Source organism: Chelonoidis abingdonii, chromosome 7 (assembly GCF_003597395.2).
Source record: "Chelonoidis abingdonii isolate Lonesome George chromosome 7, CheloAbing_2.0, whole genome shotgun sequence".
NCBI classification, from domain to species: Eukaryota; Metazoa; Chordata; order Testudines; family Testudinidae; genus Chelonoidis; species Chelonoidis abingdonii.
The window spans coordinates 31,218,856-31,232,119 of NC_133775.1; the positions used below are offsets into that span (position 1 = coordinate 31,218,856).

Consider the following 13,264-nt stretch of genomic DNA (forward strand, 5'->3'; position numbering starts at 1 on the left):
TATGTTGGTCGCAAATCACACCCAGATCTTCATAGCTATACTGGCAACAGTTTGTAGTGTAGACTTGGCCTTGGTTATGAACTAAGACCTACATGTTTTATAAGCAAACCTTTAATGTTTTTATAAACTTCCATCTGATTGATAGATGAGGATCTGTGTTTGAACTGATTCAGTAAGGAACTGTCTTGATTGGCAAATTTGGGGTCTCTATCTATATGCCAGTTTTCATCATTAAAAGGAACAGTGCATGCTGTTACTCTTCCTATTAACTCCTTAATTCTTTTGCTATCTGCCTTACGTCATTTCCATTGTGGAAAACATGGTTTAATCAAACATTCACTTTAGCAAATGTAAAGCAACGTAACAGTTTTGAAATTTTGTATAAATATTGGAAAACAGAACAATATTAATATGCCTATAAAATAAGACCACAGACAACGTTTGTGCAGCTCCTTGCATTGATGTGGAGCTCAAGTGAAGCAAAACATGTCCAGTCTTGAAAAGGAGGCACTACCAAGTTACCTTTTTTCACTCTGCATAATGGAAACAGAAATGAGATTGTCCAAGCTGATTCCTTTTCCAGTTAGTTTTGCTTTTGGTTATCAGGTATAATTTACTGCAGAAAATGTTGAGGTTACTACAAATGAAGCTTTGCAGTCAGAATACAGTAATTCCTCGCTTAACGTTGATTGTTATGTTCTTGAAAAGTGTGACTTTAAGCGAAACAATGTTAAGTGAATCCAATTTCCCCATAAGAATGAATGTAAATAGTGGGAGTTAGGTTCCAGGGAAATTTTTTTCACCAGACAAAAAAAATATATATAATGTATATGTTTTAAACAATTTAATACTGTTCACAGCTATGATGATTGTGAAGCCTGGTTGAGGTGGTGAAGTTAGAGGGTGGAAGAGGGAGGGATATTTCCCAAGGAATGCCTTGCTGCTAAATGATGAATTAACACTGGGCTGAGCCCTTGAGGGTTAATACATTGTTGTTAATGTAGCCTCTAATCAAGGCAGCACGAACAGGAGGGAGTGGAGACAGCATAGCAGACAGACAGACACACCTTGTGTGTGGGAGAGAGAGATGCACACTGCCCCTTTAAGTAAGATGACCCACTCTTAAGTGCATTTTCTTTTTAAGTGGATCAGGAAGTTGAGACAGCAGCTGCTGCCCCAAGCTCTCTCTCCTTCCATGTCCTCTCCCTGCTCTATATGGAGAAGGGTTAAGTGGGGGGCAGGGGGGAAGGGGGACACCCTGACATTATCCCTCCCTTCCCCCGTACAGCAAGCAGGAGTCTCTGGGAGCAGGTCCAAGGCAGGGAGCAGGAGCAGCACATGGCAGTGGGGGGAGGAACAGCTGAACTGCCAATTGTTAGCCTGCTGGATGGCTGCAGCATGGGGAATTTAGGAGAACAGGGCGCTGATAGGGGGGCTGCTGGTCCACCTTGTTTCCAGGTTCCCACCAGCTAGCTGCAATGGGCTGCTTTTCCTGAAAGCAGTGGACAAAGCAGGCGGCTGCCAAACCATGACGTTGGAAGGGAGCATTGCACAACTTTAAACAACCATGTTTCCTAATTGATCAGCAACAAAACAATGTTAACCGGGATGACTTTAAGTGAGGAGTTACTGTACTTTTAGTCTGCTTATGTTAAATTGTAAACTTGCTAGGGGTTTAATTGTCTAGCCAGATTTCCTTCCCCAAAAATGCCCAACCTGAACGAGGTTGTCAGATGAGTACATAATCTAACATTGGAGATGGAGGTGACAAACACTAAATTAGTTCAGGGGTTAGAACAACACCCAGACCCACTAGTGTGCAATTTTCTTTAACTGGAAGACTAAAACTCAACTTAAAATGGCTGCTGGGACTTAAATATCTGCTTGTGATGGGGAGGGATCAGGTTTGCAAGTGAGGACAGAGGTGTAATAATAAAGCTGTTTAGGAAAGCATACCTGTCTCTGGATCCAGACAAAGGTGCTGTGTGCTCTTCTATGAGCATGAAATTTCCCCATGTTAATATTAAAATCTTATTATAGTGACTTAAACACCAATTGAAATGAATAGTATGTTTTAATTTATTTCAGTAAGAATTTGAAATCTCAAACTATGAATTTGCAAATTCAAATGCACATTGCTAGCTTTCAAAGGTATCTTCATTTCATTTCAGACTATTTTTCTGTGATATTATTAGGGCTTAGTTGCTGAAGACTGAGTAAAGTCAGTCTTCAAAAAGCTTATACATAAAATAAAACATAATTAGATCAAGGCTAACATTACACACGGCTGTTTGAGCTGACCAGACTAGTAATGCTAATCTAGCTCTCTTTAACCAATAGTTTACCGAAGAAAAACTTGGTCAAGCAGAGAAGACTGAACTGGATGCCCATTTGGAGAACCTCCTCAGCAAAGCAGAATGTACTAAACTGTGGACAGAAAAAATTATGAAACAGACAGAGGTTTTATTGCAGCCAAACCCAAGTAAGAAACATGTTGGGTTTTTCATCAATACTTTAGTGCTAACAATCTTGTCTATTTGCGTGTGTGTATGTGTTTGACAGAGTCACTGCTGCATGTTTATACACACTGCAATTCATTGTTCCTGTTTAAAACTTCTCTTACGTGTACAAGATGTACAATGCTTTTTTGATCTGCAACAAATTAGCTCTTAATTCCAGTTCAAAGACTTGACTACATAAAACGGCAACTGGGATCTATAGCAGAACAATGACTGCGTGTGGGTTGTCTCAAAAACATTTTGAGATCTGACAGGATCAGAGCCTATGAGAGAACTCCTCCTAGCCCAAAGGAAAACAAAATGCTAGGGAAGATATGTTGACTATTTAATAGGTGTCACTCTTCCCTCAGTCTGTATTGTGTTGCTTTTCCACCATTGTATTAGGGGCATGCTGCTGCTTGATATTTGTCTGTGAGAACAGGAACTGGGATTCTGATCACTTGTCATATTACCTTTAGTGACTCTTTACAAGAAAGAGTTTTGATTAGACTTTGGCAAATTATGCCAGCATAATTCTGAGCTTTGTAACAAATCTGATCTGGCCATGCAAATTGCCCTTCCGGTTTGTTTTTCACAAATATGAGTGGTGGTTTACTGGGGAAAGGTTCACAAAATGTCAACGTATTTGTGGAAACCAAAACTGCTTGTATTCTTATTCAGTTGGAAAATAAACAAGATCATGATCCTTAGCTGATAGGTCACACACAAGCAACAGTGCTCAAATGGCACATATTGGCAGTAAATCCTTAAAGTGAATAAATTCAAATAATCTGCTCACAGAATAAGGCTAAATTCATGAACTAAGCTTCTCATTGCAAACTATTGGCTTAACTCCAAGTTGTAAACCTAATATCCTGGCCAATTTCTAGCATGAATTATTTTCTTGAGTTATATTCTATCTCAATTCCGGCTACAGTGTCAGCTGGTTATAATCTTCATTTCCTCTTCTAGGTTTTTCATTAGTGGGTCATATGATTCTCATTTAATATGTATTAAAAATAGTTTATACATTTTAATGTCTTTTGGGTGGATTGATGTAAATCACCAGGGTTTTTTTATTAAATCTTCATTTAATCATCAAGCAGGAAACCTTGATTTAAATACTTTACATTTGTATTCTTAAGTAAGATAAAGATTTAGTTATTTTCCTAAAGACATTTACATTCTCATTGGTTGGTAACCATTAAAAGTTGGATTTTTTTTTAATCGAGTAAATATACCTTTACACTAAATTTGGTGCCCTTTCCTATTTTCTATAGACATTTAAGCAACTATATATCTTTGCATACATTTATTCATAATCTCAACATTTTACATTTTTAAGTTAAAATATTGACTAGTGCCTTAATTTGCTAGACTAATTTTTACTCATTTACGATGGGCTATATTTGGATAGAAATTGTGCATTTTTAATTGAATTCCAAACCAATTTTAAAACTGTTGTTATCTAACAAAAAAAAATCTTAAATGTGCTGGACAAAGTTTATCAAACATGTTTTCATTTGACGCTGTCCTAACAAACTAAGTTTTATCTATAGTTATTGAATTGATTGTGTACGGTCTCTTGTCTTCAAAACTTCAATACTACTAGATCTCATCTGCACACACCTCATTTTTATTTAGAGATTGGAGAGAAAACAAACTTTCCTTCCCCCACCCCCACTACCCCACAATTTTCAGTTGGCTTCTCAACTCTGAATTAACTAGTCATTGAATTGAACTAATTGAATAAATAGAAAAGAAAATATTCTCTATGCACCTACCAAAGTGGCTACTGCCATCAAAAGCTGGCTTAGCACTTTAACAGACTCTGGTTCCAGGTGCTCAGCCAGTGTCTACCACCAGTTCAGTGACTCTAAAAATTTCACAGCAGAAGTGGTATACTGCTTCAATATTTTTACTTACAATTGTTTAATAGATTATACTGAGTTTAGGCCTTAATATATTTGAAATTATGGCAACCTACACGGTTTCTTTCCCTTTTTTTTTTTTTTTAAAGCAAGTGCATTAAATAAACCAAATTTTCTTTTTTATTTAAAAGGTTGATTTTTATCCACCCTGCTCAGAGTTCTATCTTAATGCACAGTACCATGTACAATTATAGCAAGAACCCCGCAACTTTGATTCAGTCTGCAACTGCTGATCTTAAAGTACTAGAAAAGCTGTGTCAAAGTCTCTGTTCATCTGGAAGCTGTTCTACACGCTTGGGTTAACTCTTCAATGTGATAGGCATAACATAGACTTTATTCTCTTTAATTGCATGAGAAATATCCAGATCTGTACAAAAATACAGCTTGAATGCATTTCCCTGCCTTGCCACTCCAGAGCACTCTTCGGGCTAGAGTCAGAGTTCTCTCTGGGTTTCCATGTTCCTCCTGCAGTGCATGGCTTGTTTTCCTAACCATGGAGCACTTTAACCTTGATTGGTCCTGCAGCTGTACCTGCTACAAAAACATCCCAATCTTCTCCCTTTTCCTGCCGAAAACTTCCTGTGTGACTGAGAGTCTTCCCTGACCCCCTCAGCCTCAGAGGTTTCAAAGGTTAGGATCACCACATTGGTTTCTGTTTAGCTGTTCCAAATCCCAGCTCACTTTTGAGGAGTTAGGAGAACCAGTTTTCCCCAACTTCAGCCCACCTCCTTAACATACCAGCTGTGTGGTCAGAGTGCAGTCACTAAGGGTAACTGCTTTCCATTTTCCCTGGCGTGGTGGGTACACAAGCACTGTCAGCCTGTAGGGGATTCCGTTTTTACACAAAGGTATTCAGTGATACAGCAATTTTCACAACTTCATAGTACCTGCTAGAAATCATAAATTGTAGGCTGTTCACATCTTCACAGTATTCCATGGCAAGCTGGACCTAAACTCTATTGCAAGATACTTGGATTCTGTGATATTCTGCTGTGGCAAACTGGAAATCCTGTAAGATTCTCTTCAGTTAGAAGATGGGTGTTTTTGATTAATTCAGCATGAAATTGAGTGTTACAACTGGTACTGTTCAGATAAAAAAAAAAAATCAATTTTATAGTGTTCCACACTTAGTTTGATATGCCAGTTAGGTTCTAGAAAGCAACTATGCTTTAATACAAATCAGAGTTAAAGCTGAGTGTTTTGGCAGCTGTGTAAAGAGATGAGTGGGGCTCATGGTATCCAGGAGGGAGTAAGGCAGTTTAGGATTGTGGAACAAGCACATTAGCTGCATACATCTACTAAAATGAGCAGCAGTGAAATAGTTGACAATATTGATGCAAACTATCCTCTTCGGGTTTCAGTCTTCACTTGTTGAGGTGAGTGTATCAGTTCATGCCGCTCAAAGCTGTTGTTTCAAACTGTTTGTTTTATATACTTAACCTCCAACTTGCTTCACCTCTTCAAAGTTTTCCTGACATCCGAAAAATAGAAACAATTCTCTTAAGTGACTGGTGTTGAAATCATGGAGCACACTTGTTGCAAGAGGTGATTCCAGAGTAAATTCTTCAGCAGCTGGATACACAGGCCTTGAATAAAAATATAACTAAAAGCCAAATTCTATGAAACCTGCCTATTATAGTTCCATTACATGAACAGAATGGCCCATAACAAAAATGCTAGCTCCATTCTCTTCTTTGGGGAAGAGGAGGAGTAGATGCTGCAGAGAGTTAAGTTCTTTGCTTCCTATAGCTAGAGGATGGTTGCAGGGAATTTGACCTCTGTAGATGAACAGCTGATAAACTAATGGTATTGGGAAAAGATGTGACTGCCCAAGCTGATTAACTTTCCCTCCCCTTTTGCCCTCTTCCCCCCTCTCCCCCTTGAAATAGTAGGGATTCAGATATGTAGGGGAGAGTTTGAGTGTATTTGGCAACAAGTCACATTTATCACAGTTGGTAGCTGGAACTAATATTCCCCTACTCTAAAAGTAAGCAGCACTTCCTTACTTTCCCTTCTATTGAGTTGCTGGAGGAGCTGTGCGTTCACAATGCTTGGAAATGATAGGTCTCACATAACTCCTTCACCAGGGGAAGAGACCAGCCTGTGGAGTAAGAGCCTCACTCTAATGCTGACAGACGGAATGTGAGGCTCTTACTCCACAGGCTGGTCTCTTCCCCTTGTCCTTGGTATGGAGCTGCTGCTGCTAGGAGCAGAGAACCAGTAATGCTGGAGGCAACCACTTCAGGTTCCCCTTCTGAGCTCAGTTGGGCCATCTAGTTGGCAGGGGTGCTATGGGAGGCTGAAGCTGAGTGGTCACCCTGGCTTGACTTTAAGTCTAGGATTCAAGTCTAGTTTCCAGTGCAATATCTGATCTCTGTTCATCAGCAAACTTAAGGGCCTGAAACACGTGTCTAACGACTTAAAATCTAAAGTGTCTGTGGTTCACTCAGACTGTAAATAATAAAATTACAGTGTTGTGAGCCTCTGTCCTGAAATAATACAGGAAATAAAGTTAAACACTTACATAATCTGGGTTTCTGGTTTTAAAACAAAGTAAACAGCCTATAAAATGTCTCACTAAAGGTTTAAAGAGAAATCTGAGTCATTAACTACAGGCTGGATGTAAATATGAATGAATGGCAATATCTCAGTTATGCTGGCAAAACCTTATTTTCAGCTCTCTGAATTGTATTCAGTTTTAATCTTATCTGAAAATACTCAGTTCAGACCAGCTATTCCTCTTCAGCGTTGAGTGTCACACCTTAATCTGCCTTTCTGTAAAACAGTAGATTAAGCTCCTTTAATGCTTTCTGCATAAATGCTTTGATACCTTTTAAGACATTTATATCTTCTCTCCACAATCCCAGCACAGCCATTTTTTCCCTATGAGTAATGAAACTAAAAGCTCTGCTATAGAAGAATGCTGGATTCTTAGTAGTAGTAATGGATATGTAAACATGGTGAATGGATTTGTTTATGCTACAGTTAAAAGGTACAAACAGTCACTAATTGGTGCTATACAATAGTCCTTACTCCCAAATGCTAATCTAGCTCACCAGAAACGTGTGGCAAATGTATATGACAAGTGCATGACTGTTTCAGTGGTAAGCATAAGTGCTCTTTTATGAAATTAGGGATGGGCCAAAGTTATAAAACTCAGATCGTGACTCTAGTCAAGACAAAGTTTGAAGTGTATTCACATCCAAAGCTCAGTCTCAAACCGATCTCTAGCACATTAAACAGATTGAAATATTAAAGAAATAAAAGCTGAAGAGACCATAACTTGTGTGGCTTCTAGACTTCGTGTCTTTAAAAAAAAAAAAAAAGGTCCTTCATACTCAACAGACTTACTCCCTACATGTAGTCATATCTACTGCTGACTCTAGAGACAGAATTTTTACTACGTCTTCTTGGAAACAGACATCAGTGTGGCTATAGGGAAGAAGGCTATGTTCTGTTCTTGGCCTCAGTGAGCAGTTCTGAATTCACCATGTCTACCTTAGAGAGCCAACAGTGGCACAGCTGTACTTAGGCAGATGCGCCGCTGTAAGATCTTCCATGTAGCATCTCTATGCAGATGGGAGAGAGCTCTCCCATCGATATAATTGAACCATCCCCCATCGAGCAGCAATAGCTATGTCCGCAGAAGAGCATCTCCCACCAACATAGTGCTGTCCACACCAGTTCTTCTGTTGGTGTAATTTATGTCACTCAGGGGTGCTGAGGTTTTTTTCACACCCCTGAGCAACATAAGTTACACTGACACAAGTGCTAAGCTATGTCTACACTAGCTTACAAATGAAAGCAGTCGAAACTGCAACTGCATTTAATGACCATGGGTGTGGCTCGAGTGTTACTGGGGAATAATGTGGCCCACACAACCTCTAATACTGGTGATGATGTGTAAGAAGGTATGAATTAGCTTTATTACAAGAGCCTATATTCAATTTTCATGGCTAATATTAGAAATACTTGTAAACAGAGCGGAAGAAGATTTAGACTAACATATCACGATTGGTGACGATCACTTTATCCAATTTCCTCAATTACCTAATACTTCAATATTCTGTGACTGAATTAGTAAGTTGCTTTTCTATGAGTGAATGTTTTTTAAATACTGCTTTGATTTACAGTAATTGCACTTCAGATTAGCAAGTAACATGTTTTTTAGATGCTAGAATAGAAGAATTTGTCTATGAGAAGCTGGACCGCAAAGCACCAAGTCGTATGAATAACCCAGAACTACTCGGCCAGTATATGATTGATGCAGGGAATGAGTTTGGCCCAGGAACAGCATACGGTAAGTTTGAGCCAAGGAGATGACTCAAATTTCAAAAAATGACTGTACAAATTTAAGCAGCAGAGAATCCTGTGGCACCTTATAGACTAACAGACGTTTTGGAGCATGAGCTTTCGTGGGTGAATACCCACTTCGTCAGATGCATCTGACGAAGTGGGTATTCACCCACGAAAGCTCATGCCCAAAACGTCTGTTAGTCTATAAGGTGCCACAGGATTCTCTGCTGCTTTACAGATCCAGACTAACACGGCTACCCCTCTGATACTGCACAAATTTTGTATTCAATGTACATCTCTTGAGAATATTAACTCTCTGAAGCCTTAATCCAAAATGAAGATGAGGATAGCTGCTGTTGGAACCCTAATTCTGCCTCCCTAGTGGATGCATAACTTTACTACCTGAACAGATACCCACATTTTGTTTCCCTATGAATGTCTAGTACAAGGGAAAGATGCGGTTCCTTTCTTTTGAATAGTGGTTTATTTGGGGGGAAAAAATGAATGACTTGTGTACTGTGCTGCAGAGTAGCAATTGCTGTTGAAACAACTAAAGTCTTGTTTTAAAATCTCTGTGCAGTTTCATAGTCCTGACTCTTTTAATTTTTTTAAACTACAGTATATATATCTAGTTCATAAGCAACATTTTTTTAGTAAAAAAGGGAAAACCCAGAGAAGGACATTGCTTATGAACAGGTATGCGAGGGAGAGTGGGACACAGCCCCTCCCCCCAACAGAGGTGCAAGGAGGGCAGCACAGCCAGCAGAGACAAGGGAAGAGGTGAGGCCAGAATCTCTCCGCCTCTGGCCAGTTGCTCTCCCCTAGTCTCTGAAACAGCTGCAGCTCTGGGGCTGACAGGCTGCAGCTGTGGTGCCCGGCCTGGCCCGGCCGCGCAGCCGCTACAACTGCCCAGCCCAACCTGCTAGAGCAGCTCCAGCCAGGTCAGAGATCCTCCCCTTAGCTCTCCCCGATAAGTGGGAAGGATGGGATTGGGAGAGTGGGGGTCCCGCTAGGAGTGGCGTCATGTGGCGGGTGGTCACAGGCGTTACTCCCCTGACTCCCAGCTCTCCCCCCCCCCCCCCCCCAAATACCTATTTCCCCACCAGTTGCTGTCCTGGCCCATCAGGGTTAGCAGGTGGCGCACTGGGACACTTTGTTTACTTAGGTCTACCTCCGTGCCTTCGGACGCTTGAGGTAAACAAACCATCTCACCCCACTAGCAGCTTATCCTGATGGCCCAGGAGCCAAAGTTTGCTGACCCCTGATAGGGTCATCTTATGAAGAGGTTATAAAAATTTCCATTTTTTCTTATCAGTCGGGGTGGGGTGGGGCAGCGCAGCTTATAAACGAACTGGCTTATGATTGAGTATATACAGTACTTTCTACAAGTGATTATTAGAGTTAGAGTAGACTTGTTCATGGATACTCTTACTTCCTCAAAAACCTACTCCTGTATAATGGCATCTCTGGCATTTTCCAGGAAAATCTTAGAGACTGGAGTCTTAATGTGAAGTCCAGTTCCTGTATTCGCTTAAACTTACCCATCAGTTTAATATAAGTAACAGTTAATTTTAAACAACTGTTAATGTATAGGTATATTGTTGCCAAAATACACATTACAAAGCCTGATAGTTTTCATTTCAGAACTCAAGGCAGCTCAGCAAGTAATTAAATTCCTCATGGAAATTCATCTCACAAAACAAGGTTTTTTTAATCAAAGATCTTTGCATCTGGAAGTAATGGGATTTTCTGTTAAAGCAGAAGATAACCTACTCTTTGTTGGAAGCATCCAAGTATAGATTTTCAGAGAAAGTGTATGGGTATAACTTCAGTAATGGCAACCTTTACAGTCAGAGAAGCTATAAGACAGTTGGACAGCCAGCCCACTGATGTTTTCAAGTATTAACCAGGCCTGAAGCTTGCTAGTCTTTATTTAAAACAAACTAAATGAAACTCAACTCATTCAGACCAATGTGTATGTAACTTCTTATAAGTATGCAGCCATTGCAACTGCTTTAATTCAGTCTAGGATGCAAAAATAAATAAGTTACACTATCAGCTTGCAATGACACCATTTGAATTATGCTTAATATGTTGAGCAAGAATGAATTTTGGTAGGAAATTGGTATTGATCAGTACTTGCACTGAAGAGAGAGAGAGTGGTAAAATGTGTGACCATTGGAAGCATCCGATCATGGTGTCTATCTGAAGTTGTTTTCATAACACTGTTCTTCAGAATCAAATTGACTAACATTTTGTATTAAAGTACAAATCCTACCTGTTTCTTCAAAAATAGACCTTTTAGAGTTTACATTAAATGCAAAAAGTATTCTCAACAGTTAACATTTTTTTCTATTTAGCAAAAACCTCAGATGGTTGAATCAAACTGTTAAAAGGGGGAAATTGCTTCTAAATTAATACTGATAATTGGAACTTTCATTAGCAAATGCGAAATGGAATTGCCATAGGTAGTACCACTACCACAATGCTGTAACTATTCAGATAGATTAAGATCTAACACTGAATGTTTGTTCCTTCAGAACTTCCAGTTAGTGACTCTCATTAAAACAGCCTTGATTCTAACTTTTTCTTTAAAAGCTATTTGTTTGGCATTTGCTAATTCTTCAAAATGTTGGTCTAAATTCTTGTGCTTGTAGAAATTTGCATAACCACCTACAGGGATCACTGTTTAACAATCATCTCTTATGCTTTGCAGGAAATGCACTAATTAAATGTGGAGAAACACAAAAGCGAATTGGAACAGCAGATAGAGAACTAATTCAAACATCTGCCATAAACTTCCTCGCTCCTCTAAGAAATTTTATAGATGGAGATTATAAAACAATTACTGTAAGTTGACAAATGTATTTTAAACACTTGTAAATAGTTCTAAATATAAACATTTAAGTAAAGGGATAGATAAATCACATGAAGTTTTCTTTAAAACTCCCAATAAGGAAAAAGCAGTTGAGACTTGACTTTTCTCTGAAAACACAGCAGGCATTACTTAGGAGAGGAGAGGAGGGGAAAAAAGTAAAGTCTGGTTCAAGAAAATTTTCTTGAACCAATCTACCACTTTTAACTCCTATCTGAGATAGGACACTTACTAAATAATTATCTGGATCTAATTCTGCATCTAATTACACCTGTGGTTTCAGTTTTAGGAGGCAGTCTGGATGCAGTATGTTACAAATATCACTCATTTATTACTGTAGATTATCTTCAGTAGTAGTACAAGCCCACAACTTATTTCATGATTCTCTTAAACTAACTGATTTTTCCTAAACTTCCAGAAAGAACGCAAACTATTGCAAAATAAAAGACTAGATTTGGATGCAGCAAAAACCAGACTGAAGAAGGCAAAAGCTGCAGAAGCTAGAGCTGCAGTAAGTAGAATAATCTTTTGTTTTTTTAAAAAACAAAAAAAACACACAAGAATTTCACACTAACTCTCCCCATTTGGGTCTCAAATGTAGACAGTTCTGGCCCTGTGCAAATTATAATTACTTATACTAGAACCCAGACATTAATATTATTACTTCAGCAAATATTTCTATGTCAAACTGAATAAGAGATGCCTAGGTAGAACTGAAGAGAAAATGGCACATAGCTGACTTCTTTAAATTAATACTATTTTTTTAAATGTAGGCATAGCAAATTTTTATGCTGCTTCTCTTCCCTCCTACTTGAATCTTTGTCATAATGACTAGTCTTAGGAACGCCAACCATGTGACTTCTTAGTGCCCAACTTCTAATCACTAATACTTCAAAATGTGGGGGAACTTTTTCACGTTAATTTTTAAGATGGGGTTTGTCAGACATTAAGAATTGCTCTTTTTTTGTTTTGTTAGAAGTGTGGGAGCATAAGCAGAACAGTTGGGGTAGTTGGGAGTTTCTGAAGGCTTAACCTTGCCCTGTACTAAATTACATTTGCTTCAATATTCTTGTCTTTTTTTTTTTCCCTTTGGAATGGCTTGTCACACAATTTCAGGGGATTTATCACATCTTTTTACATATCAACAGCTCCAAGTCCTGTTACCTTAGATATTAGCTTGCAAGGTCCAGTATAGCAGATAACTATTTTACCCAACATAAAAATCCCAGGAACAACTATTTCCAAAACATTTAAGCGGCCTTATTAATCTTAGTTTTACCTCAAGTTATGCTGCTGTTTGTTTACATGCGTTATTAGATTTTTGTTAGCTGTGGGAGGGAATTAATCTGCTGACTTTATTCAGAGGAACAAATTACTTGTGAGCTAGCAATCAGAGTACTGGGAGATGCGCTTCAACTGGGGCAGCTAGCCTGCACTGAAGCTCATGCCATCACGTCTAAAGCTAGTAGGGATATGTCTGCCTGTGTTTTATAAAGTACACCTTAATTTCTGACTTAATTAAAAGTACATCTACATTACCATCTTGCTTGCCTATACTTCAATTCTAAACCTCTTTAGTTGTTAAGTCAGACTAACAACATTTTAATGCTTTTCTGCCTCTTGAACACTGGGTTTCAAGCTTCCAGAGGGTATGCACAAAAGGG

General features: G+C 38.9%; 1 protein-coding gene across 4 annotated transcripts in view; it reads left to right on the top strand.

Annotated features, from left to right (window-relative positions):
* Window positions 1-13,264, top strand: part of SH3GLB1 (SH3 domain containing GRB2 like, endophilin B1) — a 35,565-nt gene that overhangs the window by 5,365 nt on the left and 16,936 nt on the right. For 3 of the 4 annotated variants that reach the window (XM_032779267.2, XM_032779268.2, XM_032779269.2), the window contains exons 2-5: window positions 2,341-2,482; window positions 8,601-8,729; window positions 11,442-11,575; window positions 12,019-12,111. In XM_032779267.2, coding sequence (XP_032635158.1) covers window positions 2,341-2,482; window positions 8,601-8,729; window positions 11,442-11,575; window positions 12,019-12,111 — 498 coding nt within the window. The remainder of the gene's footprint in view (window positions 1-2,340; window positions 2,483-8,600; window positions 8,730-11,441; window positions 11,576-12,018; window positions 12,112-13,264) is intronic. The other variant, XM_032779270.2, reaches the window with a different exon arrangement.